This window comes from Bidens hawaiensis, unplaced genomic scaffold, assembly GCF_021521415.1.
Source record: "Bidens hawaiensis isolate Kalapana, Puna unplaced genomic scaffold, B.hawaiensis_p1.1 tig00002125_1, whole genome shotgun sequence".
Lineage (NCBI taxonomy): Eukaryota > Viridiplantae > Streptophyta > Magnoliopsida > Asterales > Asteraceae > Bidens > Bidens hawaiensis.
The window spans coordinates 2,275,992-2,294,024 of NW_027491113.1; the positions used below are offsets into that span (position 1 = coordinate 2,275,992).

At 33.1% G+C, this 18,033-nt stretch overlaps 1 protein-coding gene and 1 pseudogene across 2 annotated transcripts; both read right to left on the reverse strand.

Annotated features, from left to right (window-relative positions):
• Positions 1-5,962: 5,962 nt before the first annotated feature.
• On the reverse strand, positions 5,963-10,517 carry LOC143608057 (sucrose transport protein SUC3-like). The gene is made up of 12 exons (XM_077083260.1): positions 10,296-10,517; positions 9,390-9,455; positions 8,700-8,798; positions 8,554-8,618; positions 8,389-8,473; positions 8,162-8,295; positions 8,012-8,087; positions 7,549-7,914; positions 7,325-7,468; positions 6,500-6,730; positions 6,317-6,424; positions 5,963-6,216 (listed from the first exon to the last, which is right to left on the reverse strand). The coding sequence occupies exons 1-12, from the start codon at positions 10,515-10,517 to the stop codon at positions 6,049-6,051; spliced, it is 1,764 nt and encodes a 587-aa protein (XP_076939375.1). The 3' UTR covers positions 5,963-6,048.
• Positions 10,518-13,206: 2,689 nt separating this feature from the next.
• On the reverse strand, positions 13,207-17,867 carry LOC143607646 (binding partner of ACD11 1-like; annotated as a pseudogene). Its single transcript, XR_013149010.1, has 5 exons — positions 17,834-17,867; positions 17,054-17,174; positions 14,166-14,241; positions 13,869-13,985; positions 13,207-13,794 (listed from the first exon to the last, which is right to left on the reverse strand). The product of XR_013149010.1 is annotated as a binding partner of ACD11 1-like (transcript).
• Between the last annotated feature and the right edge of the window lie 166 nt (positions 17,868-18,033).

Below are 18,033 nucleotides of genomic sequence, written 5' to 3' on the forward strand. Positions count from 1 at the left end.
ATTATTCCTTATTTCATTTACAATTGTTTTTGTTTGTATTTATATTAATTATTATATGATTTTCTTATAATCTCTTTAGGATCTATATCAAATCGAAGATACGATGGAGATTTTCTCTATTTTCTTTTTCCGGTAAAGCGATTCAAATATTCCGATTATTAAGTAGAGCATTTTGTAAATCAGTGGTTTAATATTCCATAACATGTAGCATTACCACGACTAATTTTTTTATTTCTAAAACGATTACAATCTTGAATTTTAAAATCCAAATTTAAGTTAAAGTTGAATTTGTAAATGGTTGGTCAATATTTCATAACGTCTAAACTTACCATCATTACAATTTATTATTTTCTAAAACGATTTGATTTAAAAAGTTTAAATTTCCAAATTCAAATTAAAGTTGATTTTTTTATTTAATTGCTGGTCAAACGTTTAAGTTTGTCAAGCATTTTTAAATTGCCTGGTCAAACATTAAAGTTGAATTTAAGTTTAAGTTGAACTTTTTAAATGGCTGGTTAAACAAACATTCATAATGTCTAAAATTATCATTACTAAAATTTATAATTTCTAAAACGATGTAATTTAAAATTTATAAATTTCTAAATTTAAATTAAATTTGAATTTAATGAATTACTAGTCAAACATTTCATAACATGTAACATTACCACAGTTAAAATTTATTATTTGTAAAACGAATATCAATATTTAATTTTTTTCATTTCAGGTTATGTTTCCAACTTGATATAGATAATTTCATGGGTTAAAGATTTGTTGATAAGATATCTTGTTTTTTGTTTAATATTGATGTATATTTTTATTATTATTCATGTATTTATGTATTTTCACAATTCATGTAATTTATTTGATTTTTATATAATCAATCATATATAGTTGTTGGTTTTTTCTATTTAATATATTTGAATCAAAACCGATATATTAAAGAAAAATTATTTGTATATTATATTTATCTATTTATTAATAATAATCTCTATAATTTATAATAATTATTATAAATTTATTGCAAATAAGCATTTACATTATATTTTATATATTCAATGTATTTCCATGATTTTAATTACATAAATACAATAATAAAATTTCCATGATTTTCATTTATTTTCACATTTCCATGATTTTCAATATCGGGCAAGTTTTATTTAAAAGTTTCTTGTATTACGTTAAGTTCCTTTGGTGTTTTATAATTTTTTATTAGCTATATATTATTTCTGATTAATATTAAATGTATTTTATTAATGTAATCGTTTATTAAGTATTAATTTTTATTTGGTTAGTTTCTTGATATGGTAACCATTATTAAATTAAAAATGTAATAACCAACATTTTAGTTCACGTAATCATTGCAAATTAATTACCTTTAATTCAATTTATGACAGTTGATTTTTGTTTAAATGTATTTAAGGTAATTAATTAATTTATAATTTGATTTCCATTTACTTAATTGTGGAAGTCAAAATAAATTACTTAATTTTAGAAGTCAATTAAATTAATAACGCTTTCTAAAAGACCTGAGTGATTATGGAAGTCAAATTTAATTACTTAAACTCAAATTTATTTAAATTACACTAATAATATTGTTAAAAAGATTTATATTTTAATACTATAATTTGACCAAAATGATATAATCATAATTAATGATATTATATTTTGCCAACTTCAAAACAATTTATACTTTTTATATATGTAAATCGTTTGAATTTAAGTGTTTGCGATATATGTTGACCGCTAATTAATTTATTAGTTATGACGTCTTTGACCATAACACTTTCTTTGTTTTACAAATACAATTATTGATAAATATATATGAACATTAGCTCCATGTGATAGCAAAATATTAATCAAACAGAAAAAGAGTTTAATACCAAGTTTATAACCAATAATGTCTATATAAACGTAGGCATGAATGAATATATACCAATTACGTTGTTCTGTTAGATAAATTTATAAATGTTACTTTTATGTTTTACTTGCATATTATATATGTAGATTATAATAACTGACAAGGTTTTGTTATCCAACTAATAGTATAGGTAGATTATGTATGTTTATTTAAACTTTTGTAATTATTTTTAACATATATATGAATCCATTTTGTTTATAACATATTAATTGTTTTAGAGTTGTACTTTTAATTTCAAATGATGCAATTATCATTTAATTAATATATGAATAATATTTAATTACGCAAAAATATCAAGATTAATGTATACAATTGAAAAAAGAATTAAATAATGAAATTGATTTTAAATAAAGTAATGATGTTAACAATTATTGCATGTTTTTTCTTCCTATATATTTTTATTAATATTTTGAAATATGTTACTTTTATTTAATAGCAATATTTGTCATTTGTTGTATGTTTGGATTGCTAAATGGCAATGATTTGAACATTCACATACTAATTCCATTGAAGTTGTTGTCATCTCTTGATGAAGAGTTTTTGAAAGCAACATATTTCTATAATATTTGCAAGATTTGCACAATAATCTTGGTAATTTGTTGGTTATATTTTTTAAAGTTTCATATTTATCTCTTATAACCTATTGTACTAAGATTAATAATTAGTTTATTAATTTTGTCAGCCGAAAAGTATCATCTTGCTCGGAACATATTTGTGTTGGTTAAATGTGTTATCTGTATTTATATGATCTGTTTCCACTCGTGTGTAACACGGGCTATACTCTACTATGAATAATAAGATACATACTTTTGTAAGTTTAATGGTTAGACTCTTAATAGTATGTTATTTCATTTTTTTTTATGTTTTTAAACATGTATAATGGTATATTATGGAACCACAGTCCGATGGTTAGAAACTTCATATAATGTTTCTATTAGAGATGACAAATGTGACTCATTAGGTTGTAATAGAATGTATATAATGCGTCAGAATAGGTCAAAGTAAACAAAGAAAATGATTGAAACGTGTTGATATTTCTCGAGTTAATTTTTATGGAACGAGAAAAATGGAGAAAATTTTTAGTACTTTTACTTTTTTAGTTTTTTATTTATATTTCGAGTTATGACTTTTTTAATTATTTTGAAATGTGTCAAAATGGGTTTAGATTTTAAAAACTCCTCATAAAAAAATTCAAAAAAAAATAATTAAAAAATCATAACTCGAAATATAAATCAAAAACTAAATAAGTAAAAGTATTAAAAAGTTTCATCCATTTTCCTCGTTCCATAAAAAAAGAACTTGATAAATGTCAACATGTTTCGACCCATTTCAATCATTTTCTTTGTTTAGTTTGACACATTCTAACTCATTATATACATTTTGTTACAACTCAATAAGTCACATTTATCACCCCCTAGTGTCCACTAATATATCGTGTACAGTCAAAAGGAACTCTTTGTCCTCAAATAGACATAAAGGTAGTGTTTGTGTAGGTTTATTGCCATTTTTTGAAATGTAAAAACATACATTCATAGTTGGAAAAAGAAAATGTACCAATAGGATGGTGGTCCATTGGTAAAGACAAAACATTTAAACACCTGAGTTTGAGAGGGGGTAAGTTTTGAATTCAAGTCTCATAGACAACAATAATTAAAAGAAATTTATCGTTCAAAAAAATAGTTGAAAAAAGATATATTTTGAGAAAGTAAGGAATGGTATCGAAATCTAGATCATCGGCTAACTATGTGGGCCGGGTGGATTTGGGTGAACAAGTCAACACAAGCTCTAAGCAAAATGAGTTCGGGTTAAAATGGTTGTTTAAAGGTGTATCGATTTGGTTCACACGCAAACCGATTCTGGCCAAATTAGAGTCGGGTTGAAAGAGTTAGTTTTAGCAAGCGTACCAATAGGTTCACTTGTTGTATTTTTATGTTGGCTAGTGGTGAAAATCAGGGCCGGCTCTGATAATTGAAAAAAAAAAATTAGGCCGAAGGCGAAAAATATTTTGGGTCTTAATTAAAAGAGGATTTTGTTGGGTTTAAACAATTAAAATTTTAAATTAGCGTCATTGGTTATGATTTGGATTGTATAAAAAACTAATGTATAAAAATAGGCTTAAACATGTCTCAAATGAGATTAAAACCCACAACCTTTTGGTTGGAAGTCATACATCTTTGCCACTAGACTAAGTTAGTTGTTACGTAATTGAATTTAAACATTGAATGTATATATGGTTTTTCATAAAATATATATAATTTAAAAGAAAATAAAAATCGGGCCTAGCGGGTAGTCGGGCTAGCAGTCGACCACTCTGCCATAGGCCATGGCCGGCCCTGGTGAACATGGAGGTGGTTGCAACGGTGGTGGTGGTGGGGTTGGCATATAATGCAGGTGGTGGCGATGATGGTAGACGTGGAGGTAACGGTACTGGAGAGGATGGTAGTGGTTGGTGGGAGAAGCGATACTGGACTGACGACGGCAGTGTGTGTCTCGTTAAAGGGGTGGAAGCGAAGGTGGCGGCAACATCATGGGCACGTTGGTGGTTGTAGTGGTGTCGATGGTGGAGACCAATAATAATCGTAGGTGGTGCTAAACTACTAACCCGTTTTGACTATTTGTAATGGGGCTTTTGAGTTCTTAGCCTCTTAGGCTAACGGTAATGGGGCTTGGTTCAGTCCCAAGTGATCCAATCAAAACCTGACACGTAGGCGATGATATGGCACTTGATCAAACCTCTTAACCAAGCCCCATAGGGTGTAGTGGGGCTTGATTCCCACCCACAAGTATTTAATCCACCCCATGCTCAAAAGCTTGTTCAAGCCCCTGTGCCATCCGCGCCCCAGTTCACTTGGGTGGTGTAGTGGTGTGCGCGAGCCACCTAGGCTACCACATGGATCACCCCCCCCCCCCCCCCCCACCAGCCTAAGTTAACATGTTTATAACAGTTGACTGTTTTGACTCGTTGACTAACTCGAGTATATCAAAATTGCCACATTACTCATTTGGGCCTTTGAAGTGACCCAATTAAACTTGTATATAAATTATTGTTGATATAAAAAGGTAAACTCAATACTTGATTAGCTTCCGCATTTGCGTTGGGTCTACAGAAGGCGATCTGTTTACCTCTTATACTTTATGCAGGAGGTTGTTTCCTTGAGGACATATCAGACAATAATTATTTTTTTTCTCTTATCTAACATATTAACACACAGATACATGCATGACAATTTATCTATATCCGACTCATTAATCGATCTATCTAGCATTCATATCTGAGCCAGCCGACATATCTCATCACACCTTGATATTTGAACCATCTTTTCATAAATGTAAATGAAAGATCAATAATTATTAAAAAACAAAACAAAATGTTGTTTTTAGAATAGAAAACTGATTCCCATGTGGGCATCTTTGGTTGACGTCTGTGTAACAAAATAGTGACTTTTAAACCACTTGATCTAGGGTGTAAATAAGCCAAGCTACTCAAGCTCATATAAATAAAAAATCTTTAAATAAGTCGAGCCTTTTCAAGCTCGAACCTCAAATAAAGCTCGTCTAACTCTCGAGCCCAAACTTAAGCCTTGTGCATTTTTAAGCTTCGTCACTTTTGAACTTTTATGTATTAAGTTAACACTTAACAACTGAGTTTTGGCTCGCTTAAGGCCTAAACAAGCTTGAGCCGAGTTTAGGCTAGTTACAGGGTTTTTTTTCTCAAAATATATAAAATAAAAAAAAATTGTATATAATAAATTAATTAATAATCAAGCCAAGCCTGAAAGAACAACCCACTAGTATATCAAAACGGGCCGAGCTTGAGCCTGGTCAAGCTCAGGCTCAACTAGTTTACACCCCTAACTTGATGTATGCTACATTTAAATAATAAAGTTAGGTAACGCATGTTAAATATTGATGTATGCTACATGTGAATGGTAAAAGTTTGGTATGAATTATAATCAGTCAATTGATCATAGTTCTAAATTAAAAATATAAATGTAACGAATATAAAAAAGAAATACAAAATTATCATGAAAAATACATCAGGTATTCCTAACCTATACTCATGGATATGATAGTGTATCCTTTTAACTCTGCAACTGTAAATATATACAAAATGGTAGGACAAAATGTTGTCACCCTACATGAAAACCTATAGGTGTGTATGAGTTGCTAGGAGTTGGAAGCTTTAGAGTTGCAAGAATTCCAGCAGCAAGAGCACTTAATGAAGCAAGAGCAAATGCCGGTACGTTCCCCCCACCGAATAACGCATCCCAAGGCCCCGCACCAAGCGACACAATCATCTGTCAACATATTCCCACAAACAATTATTCAAAGTTTCAAACAACTAATTATTGGTTATAACTATTAGAAGTTATAACCAACATGTAACAACCCAACTACCTGTGGTATTACAATTGCTAAATTCAATACTCCAATCGCCAATCCTTGGCCGCCACCTGTATCGGCTGTTAGATCAGCTGTCACAGAGAACGGGACACTGTAAGTTATCTGCACCAAGAAACGCGTGTTAAAATATTATAAGGAAAGCAAAGGTTTAGTTGCTCATGATATGATGACACTTACAGCAAGGGGAAGGCCAAGAATGGCAAAAACAACTAAAGAAGCAGTTTTGATAGCCTCGTTTCCTCCAACCATGTTATCAGTGTTTCTAGATTCTCCTAGAGAGATTAAGGTTATAATGGCGGTGCCTGCCATGCAAGCGAACACGATAAAGTTGCTTACGGCCCACACGGATTTTGAACCGATCCATTGACACATTGGTTGTATTAAGAAAGAGCTGATACCGAGAACCACCTGTGGTGAGAAATGATATTATGAGAGCTTAACTAACGATTATCCAGAAAACTTAATAAGGGAAATATGCACAAATGGTCCTCGTGGTTGACCAATTTGCAAACTTAGTCCAAACATATGTGAGAGGGTTGCACGTGTAGTCCCCACCGTCAACTCCAGTTAGTTTTTAACGAAAAAAGTGAGGGTTTAGTTATTTTACATTTTTTTTCTTCGGTTAAGACATTATATTTATAGATGGATAAGCAGATCTAAAAATGTAATGATGTTCCTCAAAGATCAGCACTAAATCAAAGGTTTGGGTTAAAAATCGAAGGTGATGAAGTCGACATTAGGAGTTCTGGAGTTTGAAAGACTACTTTATCAAGGGTTTGAATTTGAAAAGACACAATTACCCAAACATGACATCTCTTTTTTTCTGTTGAAAAGTAACAAGGACTAACGGTGGGAACTAAACATGCAACTCTCTCAAAAATGTTTGGACTCAGTTAGCATTTTAAAAATTTGGGGACCAAACTTGCAATTTAGTCAAACCACAGTGACCATTTGTGCAATTTTCTCTTGTAATAATATTGTTTGCTTAATTATGAGTCTTACGGAATTCAATAGCAAACCGAAAGCTCCTTCTCGGACACCGTCATCATAAGCTTTGATTTCAGCAGTGCTTCCCTTCGGGTCGCCATGATAAACTTCTCGACCCATCCAATCGGTATCAAAAAGGAAAAACGGAAACCAGGACAACTTCACATGTGAAAAAGTAAAAGTAAAAGTAAATACAAGTCAACAAAACAACAGTTCAAATACTGAAACTTTAAACTTACCCATGTTAGAGCCATTACAGTAAGAACCGAATGCATCCCTAAAGGTAAATGGCGTAAGCTGGTCAACAAGTTGACGAGAACCGCACTAGGACTGTTGCTAAAGCTTTCGACTTGGTCTACATCAACTGTAGAGTTGGGTTTTCTCTCACTGGTCTCTATTTCAAAAGCATTTTCAAGCCGATTACCAGCTTTGTGATCAACTGAGTGTTTCTGAGATTTTGATTCTGTGTGGTCAAGACCATGCTGCTGAGCCTGAGAATCCTCCAAAAGAGGATCAACATCTGATAGCCTACTATGCTGTTTTGGTGCTAAAGGAACCTCCTTTGCAAAGACTAGTGTCACCATTGTACAAAATGTAAGAAAAACCTGTGAAAAACACCAACAATATAATCTTACGTTTCAAACACTAACAATCTTGCTAATTAGTTTCACAATATAATCTTAAAAAACCGTAAAAACTCACCACTGCAACTAAAAAGGCTGCTTTAAGATTACCACATGCCTCACAACAAGCGCCATTTGTCAAGAACGGGAACCAACTGCATATGACAAGTGTCAAAACATTAAAATTACACACACACTACAGACTCGACATGGAATATTGAGCTTCTACCTGTGCCACTTTCCACTAGAACCAGATAAAAACCCTAAAATATTTCCAACTGCCATCCATGAGCAAAATATGGCATTTGCTGAGTTTCTCTGATCAGGGCCTGCCAGATCAGCAAGAAGAGCTCGAGCTGGGCCCTAACAAAAGTAATAAAGATTACTTTCATCAGTTCATGTACACATGATAGCTGCATCCCCGTTAATGCTAAAGATAAACCAAAAAACACTTGCCTGAACAGTGTTATTAGCAAGGTCAAGCATCCAAAATCCTAAGATGAACACAAAAGCAGCCCTTGGACGTGTACCTTTATATGTGCTGCAATACATAACATCCCGAGATTATATAAATTATATGCATCAAATTCTTAAAGACGATATAAAGAAGTAAGCAGAGACCTGCAATGTTCTTTAGTGTCTCCAATCAAGGATCCAATGTCTGCAGAAAACCCGATAATTATCACCTAAAGTGGAAATCGAGTTTAGTGGAGATAAAACAGAGTAACTAAGAATGATGAAAACATGATATTTGAAATTGTGCTTACAGATAGAGATATCATGAGAGATCCAAGCAAAATAAATGGTCGTCTTCTGCCATATTTTGAAGAGCATTTATCACTCCAGATACCAACACAAGGTTGAACCTAAAAAATGGGATCGTGCAAAAATAATCACAAAACTTCAATGACCATTGAACCTCATCAAGATACTAATGGAAATAAATAACTAGACATTTAATACTACAATCATGCTGTCCAAACAACAATATGTGGAGATGAACCACTGACACTGCATCTCTCCTCATTTAGCTGAAGATCATATTCAACTATAAACTATTGCAAAAGATTCCGATTAGCTAACTTACGAGTGACATAGGTCATTACTTCACTCCCGCATTCCTTTTTTTTAAAATACTTCACTATTTCTAAAACAGGAACTCCATCTTACATTATGAAACTTCCTCATGTATGTTTACATCCTTAAAAAAGATCAGATATAAGGGATTTATACATATGTGGAAGAGCTATGCCTAATTCAAATGACTTTAGAACTATGAGGCGATAAAAAGAGTTATAGGGACTGAAAAGAACTGTAAACTAGTTACATACACAGCATAACCAACATTAGCAAGTGCTGGCATTCGCATGCCAATACAACGAAAAGAAACATCCTATGTTACAAATCAGTGGCATATAACATAAATCTGATAAGTAAAAAAAATTACTGTAACTTACCACAAGACCTGTAATAGGACCACAAAGCCAGATAAATGAAGAGAATGCATGCCCTATTCCCAGTGTCTGTACCAAAAATAAAAGAACAGGAATCGATAAGAACATAACCAGAATAGAACATAACCAGAATAGAACAAGACACACTATCATGAGACTGAGAATTGAAATGGACAAAGTCATTCACAATAATACAGATACTAGCAAGCAATTGTATGCACAGTATACACACACTTAACCTACATATGAATCTTGTCTTTTTTTATCTATATGGCATGTGATACTCTCAAACAATTCCATCATAGAGTCATTGTCAAACAAACTCTTGGAAAGAAAATTCATAACAGTCTAATATAGAGCCATGGGATATGCTACAGGAATTTCAATCTTATTTTATGTAGCTGAGATTAATCAAATATCAACAAAAAGACATCATCTCAGACATTCAAATAGTGAAATGAAAGAGACAGAAAGACTGCAAGAGTGTGTGTTTGATACTATGTAGTCAAAAGCCTGCAAAGCGAGGCGCTGTCATACACACGATCTGGTGGCCAGATTTTGGTCAGTGAGATTCTGGCAAAATTCTGCAAATTCCAATGAACTGGTCTGAAACATGAAAGAAAACGGCCTGGAAGCAGCCTAAATGAGAGACTAAAGCCACAAACAAACGTATGTTTATGCGATGCACCTTTTCCTATCTCGAGCCTTGGCTTTTTAAACGCCTTTGACAAGTACAAATTGATATGATCATGATGCTACAAAAGTAAGAGGAGGCAGGAACTAAATGTTGCATTCCTAAATAAGTAACGACAGAGAGAATGCAAAGGCAGAAAAGCTCAGTAGCGTAGATCTAAAGCCCTAAGCGGATCTAAATCATCAAATGAAGCAGATCGAAAAGCAAGCAAGCACCTGGATGTAGGGCGTGAGAAGCGAGAGTTGCAAGGCCCAGCCAAATTGCACACCGGCGGCAACAGCACAGCTCAAAACCAGCGTAATCAAGCTACAATTCTCCTCCGTCGGCGGATTCTTCGATTCGATGTGTCGATTGGGTTCTTCTTCTTCTTCTTGGAATTTGACGATTTCAACATCCGCATCGTGTTTTAGGTTTCTGTAAGGTACGCCGGCGTCCATGATGGATGTAATTGGAATTGGAATTGGAATTGGAATTGGATTGTTAAGGCGGCATTGATATTAGAGGTATATGTAATTTGATTTAGATCCCGGTGGTGAGGAAGAATATGTGTGTCATCTGTGACCGTGGTTTGAGTTAACAGCAAGAATAGAATTTGCCCACGGGGAAGGAAGGAAGGAAGTTGGTGACGTTGTTTTGGTTTGGGTGATGTGGTGTTAACGCCGTTTATCTGGACTCACTCTATGTACCATTGACTTCACATTACCTTTACTTTTCACTTTCTTTTTCTTTTTCTTTTTCTTTTTCTTATATTAGAAACTCAAAAACATACTTTTGTCCTTATGTTTTGTTATTTCATATTTGAGGTGGGGTGCGGTGGGTTGATGTTAAGGGTTCCACTTTCGTTTATGACGGGTTGGTGTTAGGGCTGTAACGGTTCATGCACACGATTTTATGTTCGTGTTCGTTCATTAAGAAAATTATTGTGTTCACGTACACAAATAAAATCGGCAGAGCCTAGAGATTAAGACTGACGTATTTATCAATGTGAATAATGAAAGCATGTAAACGAACACGAACAAGTGTATGTTAGTGTTCATTCATTTAACTTTAAACGAACACAACCACTTAATCGAACAAATATTTATGCTCATGTTCGTTTATTTAAAAAATGAACATTTGTGTTTGTTTGTTTAAAATCTAAACGAATATAACTGAACAAATATATAAACACAAACGAACATAAATGAAAACAAATTAATAAATATAAAACTTTAAGTACATGACTCATCCAAATAATGTTTCAATCAATCAATCAATCATACCCAGTAAAATCCCACCGACAGCAGAGCTATAGGTAGGGTCTGGGGAGGGTGGGATGTAGGCACACCGTACCTCTATCCAAAGGAATAAAGAGGTGGCTTCCAGAGAGACCCTCGGCTCTAAGAACATGTGTATGAAGCAAAAAAAAGGAAATCAAAGTTTAACAGTTATATAAAAAACTACTACTAATTATAATAATATTAATAAAAAGGTCACAGTTTAACCGCAATATAAAAGCTAATAATAATAATAATAAAATATGTAAGGGAAATACCATTATGGTATGTGACCTAAATAAGTTAAGTCTAATCCCTAAGGTATTCAATTCTCTCTAAAAATCCTTAACTTTAATTCTACTTCTCCACGAATTCCTATCCTCAACCATGTCCTCGGAGAGGTTTAGGTCTATCAAATCATGCCTAGTCCTCTCATCCCAAGTCAATTTCGGTCGTCCTCTACCCCTCCTCCCCTCTATAGTAATGTTTTCTACGGATCTAACAGGATTCGTCGTCTGTCTTCTCTTTACATGTCCAAACCATCTCAATCTCCACTCTCTTATCTTGTCTGCTATGTTCGCCACCCCTAATCTCTCGCGAAGCACAACGTTTGTTTAATTATTTTTATTAATACATACACAAACATAAATAAACAGACATAAATGAACATAAATAAACGAACATAAACGAAAGTTCGTGAACATAAATGAACGAACGGAACATGTGTTCATGTTCTTTCGTTTAATTAAACGAACACAAACTTTTTGTTCATGTTTAATTAAACATAAATAAACAAACTTTTTGTTTATTAAATAAACAAACATAAACGAACTTCCCACCGAACAGTTCACCGAACGTTCGGTTCGTTTACAGGCCTAGTTGATGTAATTTATTTTGGTGTAGATTAGGTGGAGTAGGATAGTATCATATTATTTAACCGTTCCAATAAAATATATTATTACTTAGACCCTCACGAACACGGGTAGAGCACAAACGCATCACGTCCCACTATTCGTTTGACCATTCATATTCTTTTACCCGCACTTTTGTTCTTAATTGTAACTTTTAGATCCTTAATTATAGTTTTTTCATGAAAGTTAAAATTCTGCATGTGTTCTTAAACTTTTAAGAAAGGAAAATTGGACTTCAATAATTTAAACTATTAACAATTGATCAATATTAATCCTTACTAATAATATGATCAATGACAACCTTAACTTTTAGTTTTACTACCAATAACAATTTCTCATTAATATGCTTTACTCTATTATTTATTAGTTAGTGGGACTGTTTTGGTAATTTCACATCAACTTAAAGAAACATAACTAACGGAGTTAATGATCTGTTAGACTCTAACGTGATTGTTATTGTTATCACAATTGAAAGTTGAGACTACCAATGATCAAATTGTTAACCAATGCAATGGTTATTAGTTATTTTTTATTATAATATTTAATTCTTCTTTAAGAAATTATACCTTGTCTTAAATATCTACTCCATCGTCACAGTTTTAGGAGAAGTAATTTGCCGATTACAAACAAAAGTAGATAATCTGAACAAGAATTGAGTTATACTTCATGTAACTTGCCTAATTTGTACACCAAACGGTTTCTAGCCTAGCGGTATTAAAATGGCAGTAAAGGTGTTCTGCTTAAGTGATTAAGCTTTCTGATCTCATGGTGAACATCCGTATAGATTTAAAAGTAAGTTTAGAGGGTGTGCTAGTTAGCAGGTCTAAAAAATTCAATATCATGCTTAAACATGTTTGGTTTAACTGCTAACACTAATAATTACCAGTGGCCACTAAAAGTTTCAGTAAAAAGTTCATAAACTAAATAAATTAAATACTTTTACAAAAAGATGAAAATCACTTCATAAAAGTGTATTAGTATTTCTACAAGCAATATATCAACATAATAAATCTCTTTAATATAAGACGTTGAATTTGAATAGTGTTGAGTTTACTTGTTTCCCTTTATTTGTATTTCAAAGCCCACACTCACCCACCTAAAGGCTAAAACAATACTTCATTTGCCAACACCGTTATTCCCCAAATCCGCAGCCGCTTTAGCAGCTCGACTCAACGCATCGGACATCCAAAGAGCCCCTTTTGAGAAATAGCTACTGTTCACAACCGTTGTAGCAGCAGCTGCAGCCGATCTACCAGTAGTCGACATGATCGATTTAGTTGTATCAGAAATATGATAATTCTTGTCTACAGATCTAACTGCTTCAACTCCAGCACAAAATTTATCAGTCAACCCAATTCTCTCACTTAATTCAGCCACTTTTGCAGCTGCACTTGCAGACACTTGATGCGTTCATCAAACGCCTTCGCTTTTGCCAACGCGTCTTTGCCCAAAATATACCCTTTTGCCAACATTGTTTTCACCACATCTTGAGCCACCGTCACTGCTTCTCCTGCTGTGTAAGCATATTGATTTTCTTGGTGTGATGCCTGCATGAATACGTTCAGATGACAATAATGAGAAAGTAATTAACAGGGAAGATGTTAGGTGTTAGATGCATTACATATGAAGTATTTCCGTCTTCTGGAATCCATGAAGAAGCTCTGGTCCAATACTCGGTCTCATCATAATCTTGTCCCCATTTTGTTATGCATATAGTCTGGTCCAAAAATGTTGCTCCCTGTAAACAGAATAATATTCATCATTAGAAGTTAGAACGATAACTAACTCTAACTTAACTGAACAGTAAGTGGTAAAAAAGCATATGTCATATTTGCAACAATTCTTACCTAAACCAGATTTTTAAATTTTGTTGAACGACTAATTGAATGTTGCAAAAAGTGTGAGAGTAATGACTTACACTAAGCAAGACTGCTGTTTCTAGAGCAAAAGCGTCCTTAAATGTTACATAAGCTGTACACGCATAATCACCGGCTCTGTGTATCAACCATGAGAATACCTCTAGTTAGGATAGTGAAGTAATTATAATTAATACAGACATAAAACTATGGGAAAATAAAACAAATAAAGCAATGCAAACAAATTAATGTATACAACATGATAAGGATAACCCAACGAGTTAAAATTTCCAACCAGTCAACAACTTACAAAGAGATATTAGTTGGCCAACAACACAACAACATCAGGGGGGGTGTTGTAGGCCTGTAAACGAACCGAACGTTCAGTAAATCGTTCGTGACCCACCCGCCCAGCGGCAAGTTCATTTATGTTCGCTTAAACAAACGAACATGAGCAACATTTTTTGTTCATTTAGTTAAACGAACAAACATAAACACATGTCTTGTTCATGAATGGTCGTTTATTTAAGTTCGTTTATCTTCATTCATTTGCGTTCAATAATTTGTGTTCGTTAGTTTACGTTTATATGTTTACTTATAATTATGCCACTCACTTATGTTCGTTCATCTATGTTCGTTTATAATGTTTTTTACGTTCATGAACTGTTCCTTTATACACAGTTATACTGTTAACAAACAAACATAAGCACACACAACACGTTCATTTTCTTAATGAACAAACACAAACAAGAACTACTCTGTTCATCTAATTGCTCGTGTTTGACCGTTTTTCGGTGTTAAGTTAAACAAACGAACATGAGCATGCATCGTCCGTGTTCATTCGGTTCATTTACAGTCCTAGATGGTTGGCTTGCAGCCTTGCATAAGAAAAGTATATAGTCTTACTTTAAACAATAAATCCAAAGAGGGAACACACACATATATGTATATAAAATGCACACATATACACATATATCACACATACACAATCTAGTTAGGGTTCTACTATCCCACTAAATATTATGATTACATACAGAACAAAATGAATTACACACTTTTCCATTCTTAAAAAATTTATAAATAAAAGAAAATAATGAAAAAGCAATTTTGTTTCTCTCTGATGAATTTCACCATATACGTATGCGTCTGACTGTCTAAAACTTAATAGAGAGCATACACTCTCCTAAAAAACGTCTTCTAAAATCCACCTATTGTCAGCTTCGTAGGACTTGAACTTCTCTATTTCTTACCAAAGAGCATTTTGATAATTCAAGATTTTTATTATATTTAAAATTAAAAATCTTTTTCAATGGATTTCCAAATATGTAGGTGTTAAATGTATGGACATGATGGATTGCGGTGTCATGTCTAGGGGCAAAAACTGTAAGCCATGGTAAAAGAAAGGACCCTCGCAGAGGCTATTTTTATAAGTTTTTACATACTAGAATGACAAAAACTATAATTTCTTCTATGTATTGTAAACGATTTTACTTACAAACTTTAAAGTCCTTTACCATAGATTAACATAACAAAAGAAGTGTGACTTCACAAAGATTAAAGCAACTGCTCTCGCAAACGGATTGAATTGTACTGGTTAGTCGAATCAGGAATCATCTATGTATACATAAAGGTCTGGTTGAGTACCCTTGAACCAGTTCCATTTAAAGTGCCTGCTTATTGGCTTGATCAATTGAACTGGTAAAACCAAGTCGTTGGTAGGACCAAATTTACCAAAAAAAATGCATTCCTTTCGATCATGGATTGACTCGTTTTGTCTATCCTATGCTTCTTGTTGAGATTTCAAATACACACCAAACTATAAACCATTTCGATATTTTATTTTGAATTTGTTATATAATATATATAAATATATAGAACTACAATTTTTAAAATTATTATCATATTATAGGGTTTTAAAAGTTGTTAGATTACTAGCTGGTAAGGTGGTCGGTTCAATTAAGGACACTTCCAATTATGATAACACTTTGTAGTATTAAAAATGAAAATAATAATGGTAATGCCAAAATCTTATGACATGTGGTGATGGTTGAGTCAACTCAATGGGGTTTCCTAGGGGTGCAAACAAGCCGAGCTCGACTGGGCTTAAGCTTGGTTTCGAACAAGGCTTAAGCTTGGTTTCGAACAATTAGGCGAACAGTCAACCATCTCTTTTGTGATGGTTGACTGTTCCTTTATGCTGTTAACAAACAAACATAAGCAAACACAACACGTTCATTTTCTTAAAGAACAAACACGAACAAGATAGTTGACTGTTTTTCGGTTAAGTTAAAACGAACGAACATGAGCATGCACCGTACGTGTTCGTTTGGTCCGTTTACAGTCCTAGATAGTTGGCTTTCAGCCTTGCATAAGAAAAGTAAATAGTCTTACTTTAAACAATAAGTTTGCACAAATATTAATAGTCTATAATTATAAAATAAAATCTTGATTTATTGAGAAGCAATCATCACATGCTTTTTGGAATAATAACTTTAAGTAACTTGGACGAAAATTAGTAATTACTAACAATCTAGCATCATGCATAATAAAGAAGTATTGGAGCATACCCAGCCCATTCCTTACCATATATCCATATATCACTAAAAATCACTGTATTTTCTCTCTCCTGTTTAATTAAATAATACTTTTTATACCTTTATCATTATCTTTTCTTTCTCTTTCACTCACAACCACTTTTAGAAAATATTAAAATATTATACGGTATGAACAGTAAAACCCCAAATTTAACTTTCCCATATAACATTTTTTTCTCAACTCTACTCACAACCACTCATAACCATACCATATAATTTACAAAACCCCCTCACACAAATATAGGGAATAGGCTGAGAATGCTCTAAAGCATTTATTGACTCCAATCAAATGGGAAATTTAATAACAATAAACTTATAAACAGCTTACACAGACAGATAAAAGATTATGGAAGCACCTGATGATATCATTATGTTCAATCGTTCCACAAAAAGCAAAGAAGTCGCGAACATCATTCTCGGTTGCCCTAGGGGACAAGCTGGTAACTTCAGCTATATGTTCTATAGCCATATCCAAATCTGCCAAAATAGATATGCTTTTATTAAATATGGCAAAAAAAAAGGATTTATTTATCTAGTTTATATTTTGCTCCGCTTAGATTAGCTTCATACAATTTGAAAAATTGACATACTTTTTTTGACATTTTCGCAATAAATCATCACCGATTTACAAGTTTAGAAACTCTTTGCTACATTATATATAAACCCTAAAACCCAAATTCAAGTTTGCATCGAAGAACCCTAAAAGTACCACGGTTGCATTCGGCTGGGGAGTTGCAAGTACTTAGCCTAGGTATTATAAAAATTAAAAATCTGAGTTGGGCCGACTAGCTAGAGTGTAATCGATTCCGAGTAATGTTGGCTGAGTTGAAGAAACTCGCCTGAGTACTCGGCCGCATAGACCGATTTTTACAACAATGCCAAAACCCATAATATCACAGAAACCCTAAATTCCAAACCTTTCAGAAGACTAACTAACTAACTAACAGTCATCCTCGAAGAAAAATATAAATTACGGTGCGAGATTTATGAACATCAATTGATATTTTAGGGCAATTACAGTCGTAATTAATCAATAGATGTTCGATTAATTGGAAATAATAATAATGAAATCAGTTACAACAAGAACAGAATAGATTAATTAAATTGTTACGTACCTGTTTGTTATCTCTTCCGACGTGATTGAAAGCGGATCGAAGCTTCAAGACCAACTTTACATTACACGTTAACGACTCTCTTACTATTTCATCTAAAAACCTAGGGGTATTAAATATTAATTAACTTCGGCTACTTCTAGTTTAGGCTACTACTTCATTAAATTAAATTACAAAATAGTTGCTTTAATTAACCCCTACGTTGCGGTCAATGGAATTGGACA

Coding starts and splice junctions, on each gene's coding strand:
- LOC143608057 (XM_077083260.1), bottom strand. CDS start 10,517: ATGGACGCCGGCGTACCTTACAGAAACCTAAAACACGATGCGGATGTT. Junction 8,296..8,388: donor TTGCTAATAACACTGTTCAG/GCAAGTGTTTTT, acceptor TACTTTTGTTAG/GGCCCAGCTCGAGCTCTTCT. Junction 7,915..8,011: donor CAGCCTTTTTAGTTGCAGTG/GTGAGTTTTTAC, acceptor TGTTTTTCACAG/GTTTTTCTTACATTTTGTAC.